At 53.7% G+C, this 16,483-nt stretch overlaps 1 protein-coding gene across 2 annotated transcripts in view; it reads left to right on the plus strand.

The window, feature by feature from the left end:
- Positions 1 to 8,142, plus strand: part of MAPKAPK3 (MAPK activated protein kinase 3) — a 29,875-nt gene extending 21,733 nt beyond the window's left edge. The window contains exons 6-11 of one of the 2 annotated variants that reach the window (XM_082664747.1): positions 887 to 1,010; positions 2,211 to 2,286; positions 2,615 to 2,739; positions 3,187 to 3,272; positions 3,544 to 3,624; positions 4,331 to 8,142. In XM_082664747.1, the coding sequence (XP_082520873.1) occupies positions 887 to 1,010; positions 2,211 to 2,286; positions 2,615 to 2,739; positions 3,187 to 3,272; positions 3,544 to 3,624; positions 4,331 to 4,483 (645 nt within the window). In that variant the 3' untranslated portion in view covers positions 4,484 to 8,142. The remainder of the gene's footprint in view (positions 1 to 886; positions 1,011 to 2,210; positions 2,287 to 2,614; positions 2,740 to 3,186; positions 3,273 to 3,543; positions 3,625 to 4,330) is intronic. The other variant, XM_082664748.1, reaches the window with a different exon arrangement.
- Positions 8,143 to 16,483: the final 8,341 nt, after the last annotated feature.

Consider the following 16,483-nt stretch of genomic DNA (forward strand, 5'->3'; position numbering starts at 1 on the left):
TCAGGTTCTTCCTCTGGCTGACTACTGCCAACCCATAGAGTTATTCTTTGATTTTGGATACACGGGGAGCCGCAACAGTCTCACCTTTGCTTTATTTTGCAAAATAAACCATTGCTTTATTTTGGCCCTGGCTTCCTTTTTTTCTCCCAAGGGGAGAAAAGCCTTCTGCTGAGAAGATTCCTTTGTGTAGATCAGAACTGCTTCCCTGTTTTTAATCCCAGTCCAAGGTTGCATCATCTCAAACAGGACCTGAGAAATAGCTTTCACTGGCTCCAAACTGGAACTCCATCTAACACCCATCCTTCTACCCCAGCTCTGCCGCTCCTCTCCATGGGCCTAGGTCCTACACATTCATTAAAAACCAGCTTCAGGGCTGCCTCCTCCATGCAGATTCCCCACTGCCTTCATCCCTCAGACTCTCTGTGCTCTGCAACCAGGAAAGATGGCCTCTGTGCAGCTCCTGGGGTCTTAGCTCCCGGAGCAACCTCAGGGGGGCTGTCCTGCAGGCTCATTCTGGGCTGGGTACAGGCTGTGTGCTTGGCAGCACTGGCTCGCTTGCAGCCCACCTTCCCCCAGAACCCTCATTTTGGCATCTCAAGGCAGCATCACCAACTCAAGCTTAGAATTTCCTGCCCCTGGGCTCTCCGTGGCACTCGGTTATCTGCAGCCTTGGTTGAACAACTGCCTCAGTTTCCCCTCTGTGAGATGAGGTGTCACCTCTCAGCCACATTAGTCTCCTCCATATTTGGCCTGTGTTGTTGTTTGCCAAGACCCAGGTCTTTTTAGTGAGATGGACCTGGCTCCTCCTGCATCAATCTGGATGAGGGAAGATTCTGCCCCCACCTGGTGCCTAACTCCAGACTAATGTTTTCTCTTCCTGGCCCAGCCTGAAAACCTGCTCTACACGTCCAAGGAGAAAGATGGGGTACTCAAGCTCACTGACTTTGGCTTTGCCAAGGAGACCACCCAAAATGCCCTGCAGACTCCCTGCTACACTCCCTATTATGTGGGTGAGTCCTTGGGATATGGTTTGTACCTATTTACCACACCCGCCTCACCCTGCTGTGGTATGGGGCAGCCAGTGGGGTGCAGAAGCCAAAGGGTTAAAGCCCAGTGAGGAGGGAGGGGAGGATTCTGTCTGCGAGGAGGCGGTGACTGGGGGGCCGGAGGTTGCAAAAATATTCTCCCAAACTTCAGCTTCTGCTTTTGAAAATAGATCCAGGAAAATTCTGGCTGTGGCCTGTGAGCTGAATGACATCACAGCGGCTCTAAATATATACGTGATAAAAGGCTGCCATCAGCTTGGGATGGAGCCCAACTGTGGTTGTTTTTCTCTGGTTTTTATCTTCCTGAGAGTCATATTCAGAAAGTGGGCAGGCATTTCCTCCTACATTAGAGGGATGCAGGGTACCAGCCACCTGCCTTGTGGGAGAGGGTCCCTTAGGTGAGGGCATGGATGGGACCCGGGGTTGTACACGTACCCATGCTTCCTGGAAAAGCTCCCTGCTCCTCTGTGAGCGGGCAGCCCCCAGATCTGGAGAAGCCCCTGCTGAAAGTGCCCCTTCCCAGAGAGTGGGGTGATGACTCGTTTTACAGAGAGCTCTTCTCCCTCAGGATAAGCCTTCCAAGAGCTGTTTAAGGGGTGGGAAGCCCCCTGAGACAGCTGGAATGGCACTCTGTTTACCAGAACATGTTTTGCAGTATTTTGACTTAGAAATCTTCCGGCCTACCCATCTCATTGAACAGATGGGAAGACCAAGGCCCCATGGGATGGTAGCCAGGCTGACAGTGGAACCCAGAGCCCTGGCCGTGGCTCCTCCTTACACATGACCTCGGCTGTACATTCAGGAGGCAAGGGACACAGGGCAGCTGGTGGGCTGAGGCCCTCTCACCTACGGCAGGACCCCATCAAACCCCAGACTGCCCTCCTCTCCCTCTCCTCCCACACCAAGACTGAGATGGCCCAAAGTAGCTAGGAGGCTATCATTTCTTACAGCCCAGTCTAAATTGGGATTATTTTATCTGGGAGCTGCTTTTCCTCCCGCAACTTCACACACATGCCGCCTTCCCAGAAGGTGCCAGACGCCAATCTGCTCTGCCCCATCCCCCAGCTTGGGCACCTGCTCTCCACCTTGTCCAGGATTTAGGCTCCTGCCTGGGCTTGAGGACCCTTGGGACTGAGGCCCTTCCTGTGCTCTCTGCCCTGGTAGCTCCTGAGGTCCTGGGTCCAGAGAAATATGACAAGTCATGTGATATGTGGTCCCTGGGCGTCATCATGTACATCCTGTGAGTACCATCCATCTCCTGCAACCCCGTGTACCCTCAGAACCACTTCTGTCCCTGCCATCCTTGGTGAGGGGCTTGAGCAGGTCACTCTTCAAGGAGGCTGCCCTTCCCTTCTGGTCATGGGACACCTCTTCTTCAGGCTCCCTGAAGGCCTCCCCATGCCAAGGGCAGATGGTGGTCCTGGGATGAACACCAGAGTTCTGAGGGCTGGTATTATTGCCTTGGTGTCTGGCTGCCTGTCTCCCCAGTCAGGGTCTTGGGGGAGGAGAATGGGTCCACCCTGGCGCTTCCCCCACACCTGTGCCGAATGACCTCTGCCCTCCCCTAGCCTATGCGGCTTCCCGCCCTTCTACTCCAACACGGGCCAGGCCATCTCCCCGGGGATGAAGAGGAGGATCCGCCTGGGCCAGTATGGCTTCCCCAATCCTGAGTGGTCAGAGGTCTCTGAGGATGGTGAGTGAATCTCTGCCCCATCTTGCTCCTCCGGACCCCATAAGCCTTCCTTCTGGGAGAGAACACTTTGGTGTCAAACTGACCTGTATTCAGATCCTAGCTTCCCCAGCATCCCAGCTTTGTGGTCCTAGGCAAGTCACCTAACCTTTTTGAACCTCAGTTTCTATATCTGCCAAATGGGCTCAAAACCTGCCTCCTCAAAACTTCCTCTAACTCCTGTTCATATTTTCCCTTTGGAGACCACAAACAAGTCTGCCTCATATCAATTATCTATTGCTGCCTAACAAATTACCCCAAACACTTAATGCCTTAAAACAAGGAACGGTTATTAGCTCACTGTTTCTGTGGGTTAGGAATTTGGGAGCGTGTGCAGAGCTGGTGGTCTCTGGGAGGGGGGGACTGACTCTGAGGAACTTCGCAGCCTCACCACTCCCCTCTCATCACTAGCCAAGCAGCTGATCCGCCTCCTGCTGAAGACAGACCCCACAGAGAGGCTGACCATCACACAATTCATGAACCATCCCTGGATCAACGTGAGTGCCACCTCGTTCTATGGTGGGCAGGGTGATGAGCTTGAGCAGGGCTGCCAGAAGAGTGATGGCTCCGGAGTCCCTGCCGTGGGCCACAGATGTGTGGTAGTGCCCCACCTATAACCTGCCTTTGCCACCACTCATGTCAGGCTCCTTCACCTCCCTGAGTCTCTGTTTCCCCATCTGAGACTGGAAGAAAGGGGGTGGGGTGGGGCAGCCAGTGTTGTCCCGGGTGCCCGCACGGTCTGATCCACGGGCCTGGGGCTCCTTCCAGCAATCGATGGTGGTGCCACAGACTCCACTCCACACAGCCCGAGTGCTGCAGGAGGACAAAGACCACTGGGATGAAGTCAAGGTGGGTGGACTCTCCCTCAGCCTCCCTGCAAGTAGCAGGGTTTTGGAAAAAGGGACTCCACGGTGGTGACCACCCAGAACCTGGGTCTTCGGTCCCCTCTCGCCTTATGTCAGTGACTGCAGCCGTGGTCTGACCGTGGCACTTGGAGCACTGGGCTGCGCTACCCCATTCAGGGTGGTGCTCCTGGCTCACGCCCTCGGTGAACGGGGGCTTTGGGGTCAAACCGAACAAGCTTTGGCCATAATCCCTCCTATGATTTGCAACATTTGGGAGGGTGGTCAGCCTGCTTTTAGACTTAGGGGAGGCCAGATTTGAGCCTATGGGGCAGCAGTTCAGAGCCTGGGGCAACCAGGGCACAGTCTTCAGGCGCTGGTGCCCTGGGTGCACAGCAAGACGGCGTCCCCTGCAGGCCTTGTGGTTCTGAGCAGGTGACATTGGTCCAAGTCCCTGTCCTACTTACCCTTGGTATGGTCCCAGGGAGTCACTATACTTTCTGTGCCTTTTTGGATAAGCCCAGTGTCTACCACAATGGACTAGAGTGAAGCTCATATGAGGCAAAGGGATGGGCCCAGTGCTGGCTACACAGGGGGCTCTCGGGCAGCATAGATGGTCACTGCCATCACTGATATTATTAAGGGGCTACTCAGGCAGGAGGTGATGTCTCTTGAGGTCAGTGTACCTGCCCTCCCCCCACATCTGTCCCCAGGAGGAAATGACCAGTGCCCTGGCAACCATGCGGGTGGACTATGACCAGGTGAAGATCAAGGACCTGCAGACCTCTAACAACCGGCTCCTCAACAAGCGGAGGAAGAAGCAGGCAGGAAGCTCCTCGGCCTCTCAGGGCTGCAACAATCAGTAGCTCATGCGGCTGTGGGGGAGCTGGGCCTCAGCCTGGAGGACACACTGGAGGGGCCTGAGGCCCTGACCCAGAGGGCCCAGGCTCATGGTTTTTAACAAAAGGATTATTTTTGTTATGTTTTAATTTGTCACTTGGAACTTCAGGATGGGGTGACGTGACCCTGATCCTTCAGAATTCCAGCCCAGGTTCAGGCCCTAGACAAGGGCCAAAACCTGGGGGCTAGGGAGCCACCTGCTGCAGCTGCAGTGCCTTTGACCAGAGTGGCCTGAATGAACTGTGACTTTGTCCTGCCCTGGGCATGGCCTTAGACTTCTAGGCCACTGGGAGTTGTGGCTGGGCGTCCCTTCTTCTGTGGAAACAGCTCCCTGGAGGGTGGGCAGATGGGCCTGGCCTTGGGAAAGGCATCCGGCCACTGGTTGTCATGGTGACCAGGGACAGAGTTGCTGTCTCTGAATGCTGAGTGAGTGAGCAAGGGAGGGAGAGGGGCAAACGAGGGTCTGCGTGCCTTCTTGGGGAGGCTGCTCTCCCTCACGCTGCATGCCTCTCTCAGGCTCACCCCTCTTTGGTCTCCCTGAGGCTGCAGGGTCAGTCTGCCTGGCTCTCTGGGTGGTCCAGCCCTGTCTTGCTGCAGCCCCATCCCACAGGGTCCTTGGAGTTCTCCTTGCACAGAGTCCATGGGCCCAGCATCCTGTTACTACCCCCCACCCAAAGAGTAGCCTCTCGTCTCACTGCGAGTGGGAGGTATTTTTAACCCTTTTTTTTTACTTTGGAAATGTCACTGTGACAAAAGCTAAAACAGTTACCCTGCCCCTACCTGCTCACCAGATCCCAGGCAGGAAAGCCTTTCCTTAACTGTTCATCCTCTACTCTGTCTTGATTGATGGCAGGGGTTGTCTCTTGGTGCACTTTTGCGAGAGTGGATAGCTTGGGGCAGGGCCAAGGGCTCCCCGTTAATCAGGGGTCTCTTTCTATCCTCCGGGTCAGACCCGAGGCAGCGGAGGGCTGCTGTGTGACGCTTAGAGTGTCTGGTCCTGGCTTTGGCAGAGTCAGAGCAGAGAGTGCCCCTTCCTTGCTGGTCCAGGCTCACCCAGCCCCACACTGCCCAGGCAGCCTCAGGGTGCTGAACGCCTGATATGGGCCTGGCAAGTGCCTGACCCCCGGCCTGTTTGCTGGTTCCTTACACTTCTCTCACGGGCAGGGAAATCCTAGACCACGTCAAATAAGGTGGTCACACTTTTTGTAAAACACTGCTGGGTTTTACATCCAGATATTAGTAAACAACATTTTGACATTTTCCCCTTGTTTCTGAGTTTCTCTTTGTCTATATGAGTGGACAAAAGTGGCCTAAGGGCATGTCCTCACACCTACTAGTGATTTCACTGCTGCTGGACAGGGTGCCTCAGGCCTGGTAAACATGCCAGACTGACTCCAGGTCCACCCTGGCCTCACCAGGCATGGGAAGGTCATGGGAGCTAAGGGATGGCAGCTGCCCCGTGCCCCCAGCTCTCTGCTGCCCGGTGCGCTACGTGTGTGACACCCACCCCCAGCTTGGTGTGTGCCAGCGTCTGCCCACTGTGGCCACCCCCAGCTGTGTGCCAGCCTGCTGAAGGGCGGGCAGAGCGCCTGCTGCAGCGCTGAGCTATTTTCAGAAGCTGCCAGATTTCATTTGGCAGCGAGGATGTCGGGGAGGGGAGGGGGCGGGACGCTGGAGACTCTTTTGACTACTCCAGCGACGGAGCACCCTCAGCCCTCGGGAGCCCTTGCGGGCAGCCTCGAGGGGGACCCTGACTGACATATTCCCCCAGCTCCTGTCCTCTCCATTTCCCAAGAGCTCATCTGACACCTGCAGCACTCCTCCCCCCACCTCCCTTCCCCTCAGGGTGGCGGGGAGGGTGGGAGATGTTAGAAGGCAGGGACAGGCAAGCCACCTGAGCTGAGTGCTGCTTCCTAGCCTGGTGACCTTGGACAAGTCTCCCCGCTTTCCCGCCTTGATTTCCTCACCTGTGTATTGGGGTTGATGATGTCTACTCTGGGGAGACATCTGGGGGATCGGACAGATGATGTGTAAAGTACTTAGTGGGGTGCCTGGTGCATGGCTCGTGTCCAGCACCCGTTTGCCACCCCAGCATCCTTAGCTGTCAGGAAGGAGAGAAGTACCTGAAATTGCTCAAGGGAAAAGCAGCCCAGCCCCCAATCTACCTCTGGGACTTTCCACCCAGAAAATCAGGCTTTCTCCACCCATGGGCTCTCACTCCCAAGGACCTGCTCTCCAGAACAGCATCATATGGGCTTCCTGGACCTTGGTTCCAGCCCTGGGCTTCATCCTTGAAGGGGTGGCCCACCCTTCTGAAGGACCCCTGAGGTCCCCAAATGAATTCTGGGGGCCTCACAGAGCCTGTGGTTCAGACCAACCCTTGTCATGTACTCTGCCCAGTGAAACGCTTGCCAGCTGCAGAGGCAGGTAAAGTCTGTCTAGTCACAAAGCTGCAGAGGTGCAGACGGACTCCTTCACTTGGCTTAGTGCCCACTCCCGGAGACCCTGTGCTGGGTGCAAGGAAGGCAGCAGTGGAAGCTGAGGATAGAGTCTCACCTCGGGGAGTTTACACACATGAGGGAGAAGGACAAAATATCACACAAATACATGTTGAATCATGGACTTGATATTTTCTATGAAGGAAAGACGTGGCTTGCGAAGGAGGTGTCATTGTGCAGTTTAAGCCAAAGAGGTAATCTATGCCCCAGTGGCTGGGGAGGGTGCCCGGTAGGTTGCAAGGCTGAAGGCAGAATCGCAGGACCAGGACCTTAGGGACAGAGAGACTCTGTGTGCCCCTCAACTTTGCCTGTCTGTGCTTCTCTCGGGGGCTGGCCTTGATCTTCCTTCTGTACTGCCTTCTCCACATGCAAGACCAGAGCTTCAATAGTCCTAGCAGGGAGGCATCTGCTCAGCTGTCTGCATGCCGTTCCCAGGTTTCTTATTGGCCATACTTGGCCCATTGCTGTTGGTGGGGGCATGCCCCCTCCTATGACTAGGTGGGGAGGGGTGCAGCAGAGGTAATTAGCAGAGGAGAGGATGGAAGGATTGCCCGTGGATCTCCCATATCTGTGTGGCCACTTCCAAGAGTCCCTGAGGAGGCTGGCCCAGCGACACCTAGCCCAGGGCCTGGCCCCCTGATCTCTGGCATCAGGTACAACTCTCACAAGCCAGGGTTGGGAGGCTGGATGCCTGGCCAGATCACACTCTTTGGGCCTCAATGTGGCTGTCTGTGAAATGGTAGCAAATCCTGACAATTAGCTGGTATCAGGTGAGCTAAGAAACCAAGGGGCCACATGTTCACATCGTCCTATTCAGACACATGCATTTGCCCGGGCTTCATGTGGTTTCCCGAGGTGCTTTCAATAAAGAATCCATAAGAAGTGTATTCACATGTGTGTGCGTGTGAGTGCACGTGTGTGTGTGTGTGTGTGTGTGTGAGAGAGAGAGAGAGAGAAAGAGAGAGACGTTTCTTCCCAGTGATGCTCCCCCTGACCCAGCCGACAGCAGCGTTCTCTGTCTTACAAACCTGGTGCTGGCCGGCTTTCAGCGGCCTGGCTCATTGCTATTCCACACCAGCCCCTCTGCGCCCTCGATTCAGCCCCTCCACTGCAGTGGCGGAATTGAGCCTCCAAATGCAGCTTGCCGCAACCTCTGCAGGGGTCTCGATGCTTCCAGGGCTGCTTGAAACTCTCTCTCTCTCTCTGGCAGGCGTGGGGAGGGGGCACAGGTCCCGGGTAGCTGTCTCCGAACCTGGCTGTCTTGGGCTGAGCCTTTGAATCCCTAGTGGGTTCTTACAGCTGCCCCCAAACCCAGCAGGATAAAATTCTCCCCTTTGTTCCTCTGGACAGCCAGCATGTTCACCCCTTGGAATTGAGGCCAGCAGGCAAGGAAGGATCTGGGAAGCCCACCTCCCACCCTGTGTGTGGAGTGGGGTGGGCTTATTTAGTTTGGAGCCAGGAGATCTCAGCTCTGGTTTACATGAAGCCTTGGGCAAAGCTATTCCACCTTTTGAGGTTCCCTATCAGTAAAATGAGACATTTATTAATCCAGGCCAGATCCTCCCTGCACCCTTGGTAGACATGCTGCCACTAGTTGGTGGATTATGAGAATGCTCTATGGTCTCAGGCAGGTAATGCACTTTGCTGGGCCTCAGTTTTCTTACCTCTTAAATGGGAGTAATTCTCACAAGGGTGGGGCAGGACTGCAGTGGAAGAGGGGAGGGGTGGCCAAGCCACAAAACCTTGGTGACCAATGCAACGCAAGTGTCTGCTACCAGACACTACCAGGACTCTGCCAGTTCTGCCCTCTCTCTGTTTCCCCTGACCAGGAGAAGGCAACCAGTGACTCAAGGGAACCAGTTTCCTGGGATTCAGAGGAGCTGGTCAGGACAGGTTAGTTGGGGTGTGGGGCCACCTGCTGGTCACCTGGTGAGTATTCAGTAGATGCCTACTGTGTGCCAGACCCTGAGGCAGCTGTGGTTCTGCCTAGGTGGAGGGGGAGACCACAACATCATAATGAACAGCTGCCATTTACTGAGTGCTTATTGTACGCCAGGACTATGTGAGGGCTTTACCTGGATCATCTCACTTAGTCCTCACAGTCCCATCTCACAGATGGAGAAACTGAGCCCTCAGACTCTTAGCTGGAGGAGGTCAGAGGAAGGGATGCTACTTTTGGCTGGGGACAATCATAGAGGGCTTCCAAGAGGTGGTGACACGTGAATTTGAAGGGCAAATTTGGATAGACAAAGATTTGGGAAAAGCGCATTCCAGCTGACAGGTATGGGGGAGGCAAGACGAGGAGGCAGGAATGGGATGTGAAGAATGGAGAACAAGTCTGTTTAACCGGTGAGAGGCAGGAGGTTGCTCATTTCCTCATCCCATCTCCTGTAGGTAGTCAGGGTGGGGACTTTAGGGGTGAGACAGTGGGTACCTGGTAGCAGCTTCTCTCTCTTAGTGCTCCCAGGCCAATCTCATGTGTGGAGGATGCATTCCCTCCTCCCCATATCCACATCTGCCTCCCCTAGAGATACACCCGGCTCTTGATGCTGGTTTGTCAAACTATCTATCCACCTCCTCTTGCTGGTATGGCCTTTTCAGGTGGCTCCAGAGTTGGATCTTTTCACACTGGACTCCCTGTACCCTCAGGATGTGGCCTCTGCTTCCAGCAAAGCTATTTTGTGTACTGGATTTTCTCCTGAGATTTAATTTGAACCAGAGTTTATGTGCTTTAAAAAAGTTTATGGACCATTGAACTAGACGCTTAACACTTATCTCAAATCGTGCAGTATGATCCCATTTTACAGATGGGAAACCGAGACTCAGCATGACTAAGTACTTGCTGGGGTCCATGGCTGGGCTCTGATATGAAAAAATGGCTTCAAGATTGTCCTTTCTCCCACTGTCCTCAAAGGGTCCAGACTTCATGCGGACAGGCAGAGGAGAGCCACCTGCACGGTCTGATGGGCTGCAACAAGTGCTAATAAGGAGAGCAGAGATGATGGGGTGATCGTGGCTCTCTTAGGCAGGGTTGTTTTCCTCTTTCTGGTGGGGGTTTGAGAGAAAGTTGGGACAAAGAGGAGGTGATGGGGATGAGGAGGTATTGGGGAGGCACTGGGGAGTCTGCCTCATCCCCAAATACCTGCCCCTGATGCAGCGGCTGTGTGGATAAAGTAGATTATGCCCCCAGATCCACTCCCAGCCTTCAGCTGTGTTCACATCAAGCCAGAGAGACCAGCAAGCCGATCCACCATCAGACCTGGAAGAGATCCTCTGTGCAGAGCAAGGTAGGCCCTTCAGCTGCCCTCTGGAGTAGCCCCCCAGTGTGGTGAACCTCCCTAGTGCAGCCTTACTTCCAGTTGATGGGACCTCGACTCATGGGCCATGTGTCCCCACCAAAGAAAGGCCCAGTGAGTGAGGGGCTGGGCTACCCAGCTCTGGGTCTGGCCTGCTCCAGTTACACACTGGAGCCCATGTTTTGAGCATCTAGAGTGTGCCAGGATGTCTCATACATGACCTCCTTCACTTTTCTGTCCTTCCAATAGCTTTCTAAGCAGGGATTATGTCCATCTCGCAGATGAAGTCACTGAGGCTTGAGTAGCATGGGGATAAAGTGCCCAGGTTCCTCCATGTGGTGAGTGGCAGGGCGGGGGGTCTGAATCCGGGAGCATGGGGCTCTAAGATCCCCTCCCAAACAGAAATGCTCTCCCTGCCCAAAGAATCCCAACCCTGCATGACCCTTCCCTGATATTCTATGTCCCTGGCTACCAGAGGAAGGGCCCTTGGTGGGGGGCTCCCATGCTCTCTGGCCCCCAAACCTGAGTAGGGAGTGCCAGGCACCTCTCGGCATGGTTTAAGGTCAAGGCATTTCCCTGTGGCTGAGATGGAAGTTGAGCTGGGTCACACAGGCTGGGGCCCCTTCCAGCTCTGCTCTGTGACCATGGACAACTCCCTTAACTCCTCTGAGCCCATCTCCTCATTAGAACATGTGGACAGTGACACCTGCCCCCTGGACCATGAGACTGTGAAAGGTGAGGCACGATGCCCTGAAGAGCTCTCAGCATATCATAGGTCCTAGAAAATGTCGCTTCACACAAAAGACTGTAGGGTTTGATGGTGTATGGGGAAGTATTGAGTGGAGGCTGAAAGCCTTCAGAAAGGAGGCTGTCTTCCCGGGAAAAGCTGCAGTCAGGGCCCCTGTCTGAGTGAGCTGCCCACCTGCCCTGGGGACCTCTCTTTCTGAACGTCCCTTTCAGGCCAGGGTCTAGTGGGCTGTGCAGCAGGGCTGGCCAGGGCTGCTGGGGAGACAGTGAGGCAGAGGAGGCAGCCAAGGCAGGTCCGAAGAACTACTCCGCACAGGGTCGTGAAGGTATCCAGGGAATGTGGGGCACAGAGCTGGTCACCACGTCAGCCAGATGAGGGGATGGGCTGACCTAGAGTGTCTTCTATGGGCAAGCCTCCCTGGACCATTGGCTGGGGCAACCTAAGCAGACAGAACTTCTTTAATGACAGAGTCCATAGCCAAAGTGGGGTGACAGACACGGACAGGAAGGTCAGGGAAGGTTTCCGAGAAGGGGAATTCAGCTGAGGAAGAATGACCAGAAGAAGTTGCTGTAAGAAGAACAAGAGGAAGGGTATCGCAGATGGAGGGAATAGCAAGTGCAAAGGCCCTGGGGCTGAAAAGACCTTCAAGTATCTGAGGAGCAAAAATGAGTGCAACATGCCTGGAGAGTGCTGCTCCAGCCTCTCTCGGACAGAAGTGAGTATGTGGACTGCCTTATGGGGCCCCAGGAAATTGGGCTTTTTGGAGTGCCTTTCTATATGCTCTGCCACTGACCACCCAGAACAGGGTCCAACCTAGGGCTCAGGGCAGCTTGGCCAGATGTGAATCAACCCTTACGTGGCCCTTGACTCCCCAGATATGGCTTTAATATCTAATCGTTGACGATAAATTGAACTCACTAAACTGTGGATGCAAAGCTTGCTGGAGCTCTTAACATCAGCAAAGCCAGTAGCTGTGTCTATTTCCACACAGAGAAGATGCAATAAAATATAATTCACCTCTGGAGATAGATTCTGTAGAGCTAGGGCTCTTCCCTCTGGGCCCAGGAGAGAGGGGATCAATTCCTCTTGGTGAGCTCCTATAAATGGGGTTCAAGCTTATTGGAATTATGTGAGTGCTCGGGTGGGAGATCCTAGGGTGCGGGGTGTGCAGAGATTCTCGGCAATGACTATGTACTATAATATAATCTCAGTCAGCAGGAGACAAGGCCCTCCTCTCTCCAGCACATGAGTCATACAGGCCAGGGGCCTGGGTTGGGAGCACTGTCAAGGGATGAGTGGGCCTGACCCGGAAGGTTTTCTTTCTTCTGTTATTCTGATGGTCAGGTGGGTTTTCTCAGAGAGCTAATTCTGCGGAATAAATCCTGCCGACCTGAAGCTGGGAGGGGTGCCTGGAGTAGGCAAAGATGGCAGTAGATGGGAAGAGGTTTGGGAGAAAGACAGGTACCCAGGTTCTGCCCTCCGGAAGGAAGGTGGTCAGAGGTCAGCTGAGTTGCCCAAGGTCATACAAGGTTAGTATAGTAATGGAGCTGTGAACAAAAGAAAGCTCCCTGGAGATGGCCCTAAATTGGGGGGTAGAGGAGGAGGGCATCAGGACTGGAGGGGCCTAGAAGAGCTTGCGGGTTCCAGCTTCAGGGCTTCTGATGTCTCCTCTTCAGAGTACAATTACCTCGAGGGAAAAGTGGTAACTCTTGGGCCTCTGCACTTTCTCCCCTCTGTGTGTGACTTCCTGGACCGGCCAAACCCAGCCCTCCAAGGATGGGAGTGGATCCTGAAGCAGTGAAAATCAACACAGGTGTGGTTCTGACATGGCTTTGAGAGCTGGAATGGATGAATAGATAGAACTTGGGAAGGTCAGAGCTGGAAAGTGCCTTACTGCATTTAACTCCCGTTTTATGAGTAAATAGAGGCTCACAAGCCAGCCTCTCAGCCTAACTGTCTGCCCCCCACATGAAGTCGCCCTATCTGCTAGCTTCCCTGGCCTCAGAGTTCCCTCTCAGGTCTTCGTGGCTCTCACCTGCTGCAGAGCTGTTTTCCATTTTTGCTTGTTCCTAAATAGGACTTTATCAGTGACTGTGCCTGGGGCCTCCATGGCTCTTAATTAGGCTTCCTTGAGTTTCCTTTGCAGAGGCCTTTGGGTGAGGGGAGTGTTAGTGCTTCCAGTGCATAGAGAGCCTGGAGGCGTGAAGGGTGGGGCTTTCAGGCCCCATCTCTGCCCTGTGCAGGTCTGCTGGAGCCCAGGGGGCTTCAAGTCTGAGACCTCTGGCTCCTGGCTGGCTGCTGCTGTTCCCCCTTCTGCCTGGACTGGGGCTGCCTGAAGGCTGGACACACACAAAGGATTTCCCGGCTGTGCCCTGAGGATGGGGAGGGGCTGCAGCTGTGGAAATGTTGGGAGCCATAGCCCATTTGATCTGGAATCCCCGCTCTCTGGCTGGAGATGTGACTTCTCTCTCCGGCTCCTTCTCTTCTTCTGGGTGAAGACCAGGATGTCGTCACAGAATCAGGGCTGTGGAGGTCATGAGAGGAGAGTCGGGGCTTTGCTTGGTCTTGGGACTCGATGGGACTTCTGGAAGGTCAGAGCCATGAGGGCACGGCATGGCCCTGGGAGGGGTCTTGCGGCCTCTGTGGGCTGGGGATGCAGGGTGCGGCTGGGGATGGGCGGGGGGGGGGGGGCATAAGCGCCCTGCCTAGGGTGGGATAATAAATGCCAGGCTGAGTGCGGACACTGCTCTAGAGACGTCAGGGAGCCATTGGAGACCCTTGGGCTGAAGGGAGGTGACAAGCTGGGAGGTTTGGAGCAGCTTCACCTGGGGGTTGGGAATGATGAAGCAGGAGTGGAGGAACTCATCGGACCCTCTCTCCCAGGCTCAAGTGGCATGGCCTCTGGGCAGGTGCCCCTCTGCAAGGGTGACTGGGACTGTGGCTGGATGCTCAGGGACAGCTCAGGGTGACTCCCATGTAAGTCACCATCAGTTCCTGGATCACACCCACCCTTGTTTAGAGTCTTCTCAACAAGCTCTCCTTGGGACATTCTTAAACGAGTCCCAGGTCAGTTGTCCAGAAAAGCGGAGCAGTTCTCATGCTGCCAGTCCTGTGAGTTGCCCCTGCCCTGGGATTTCCTGTCCTGTGGAAGGAGGAAGAAAAACTCACATTACTGCCACATGGATGCCAGAAACCTCAGTTCATGTAACCCTGGCAGCACTCCCGAGAGGGAGGTGCTCTTCTACCCATTTTCCAGCTGAGACCTCCCTGATGACCCAGGTCTGTTCAGGATCCACAGCCCATGCTAGTCCCATGACCCCAGAGTTCCTCTGCCCCCAGCCCTGTCAGAACTTCCCTGGGGCTTCTACCTTGAGAACCTGCCTCAGCGTGAATGGCACCTACTTTACTACAGGCTCCTTGAGTGATGCTGCTACACAACTTTATTTGGGGACCTTGGCCCCAGCTGGCTACCCCTAGTGGTCTCTCACTGGCAGTGGATGCCAGCCCCATGGGGCTACCATGGCTTCCCCACTGCTCAGGAAGCCGTCAGGATTCTCTCTGTGTCTAGAAAAGAGCTCAGAAAAGTAGGCCATATCCTTGGGGTAGAGGGAGAGGAAAGCCTCCCCTACTGCCCTCTCCCCCAAAGTATCTTCCATAGCTTCCACACTTATCTCCATGGATGTCACGGTCCTAGATCTGGCACTGCCTATTCCAGGTTCTGCAGAAAGTTGAAGATCAGCCCCTCTTTTCCGGTATCGAGAAGGGCTTTTGGTGTCAGGAAACACCTGGAGCTGGAGCTGGCGTCTGGCTGCTGTGCATGATCTTGGACAAGTTTCTTCCTCTCTTTGGAATCTCAATTTCCTTGCTGTAAAACGGCCACAGTGATGCTCACAGGGTTCTCAGGAGGACTCAGAGCCTGCTGCTTTGCGAGTTGAGGTACGCCAACTGAGCTGGAGGGAGTGGTGGGCCCTGGACCATTTATAGTGTGAAGAGGGTAGTAGGAGGTGGAGGGGAGGAGGCATTTGATCTGACACAGAGGGTCGGGGCAGCCAGGAGGCCAGAGGCTCCTATGCCCTGCCACGGCTTTTGCAGTACAGACATTGAAGGTTGTCTGCCACTTATGCAGAAGAGTTTCTAAGAATCAAAAGTTTAGGGTCCAGGGAGCCAGAAGAAAACAGTGTTGGGAGGCCAGCAGCCAGCCTGGAGGAAGGAGAGTACAGGTGGAGGACGAAGGAGATGGATTCCTTTTCTCCAAAGGCCACACATGCACTCCTGAACATGTCATCCCTCAGACTTTGGGTATTGGGAAGTTAGTCTCCCACCGGCTGCCTCCAGGACCAGTTGACAGGGATGAGAAAGCTTCAGATTTGGTGAGGGCCAAGGGCCACCTCCCAAGCACAAAACAAACCCTCAGGGTACCACCTGGTCCTAGGCCCAAGGACAGAAAGCCTTCAGCCCCCTGTTCCAGCCTCATCCCCTGGCAGTCTTGGTTCATCTGCCCAAGCATAGCTCTATACCTACTCCTGCTTTCCAGGGCTGAGACTCTGAGTCCAGTAGTCAAGGCCTGGCTTGGACCTGATGAATGAATCAGATCAAATACATGCAGTTTTCTCCCAGGCCTGATTTATCCAACCCCTCCAGACCACATCCACATTGCATCTGAGTCCACACCTTGGTTTCCATAAGGAACAGCATTGGGTCTATGATGGGCTTTAAGAACAGACCATAGGTTTGTCAATTGGCCACCATTAGAGTCAAACAAGTAGCTCCTGAAGTTTGATTCTTTGGTATAATTTATATAAAGTAAAATCTTAAATGTAAAATTAGATAATTTTAAACTAATGTATATACCCATGTAACCAGGATCCCAGTCAGGATATAGAACATTTCCATCACCTCAGAAAGTCCCCAGTAACCCCCCATCACAGAATGCTGATCTGATTTCTATCATCATAGGTAAGCTTTGCCTATTCTAGAAGTTCATATAAATGAAATTATACAGTATGGAAGTAGATAGCTTTTTTGTGTCTGGCTTCTTTTGTTTCATTTGCGATTCATCCATGTTTTTGCAGTAACAGCTCTTTCCTTTTTATTGTTCCTTTTTATTGCTGTAGAATATTCTATTTTATGACTATACCACAGTTTGGTGGTTATTTGATTCCAGTTTTTGGCTATTATGAGTAAAATTGCTATGAACGTTCATGTACAAGTTTTTGTGTGGACATTATGTTTTCATTTCTTTTGGGTAAATACTTAAGACAAATGGCTAGTTAATACCTAGTGAAATTTCTGGACATACATTAAGTGTACATTTAACTTTTTGAGAAACTGCCAGATTTCAAAAGTGGTTGTATCATTTTACATTCCCACCAGCAATTTATGAGACTTCCAGTTACTCCATGTCCTCATCAACATTTGGTATTA

This window comes from Grampus griseus (assembly GCF_964374135.1).
Source record: "Grampus griseus genome assembly, chromosome: 10".
Classification (NCBI taxonomy): domain Eukaryota; kingdom Metazoa; phylum Chordata; class Mammalia; order Artiodactyla; family Delphinidae; genus Grampus; species Grampus griseus.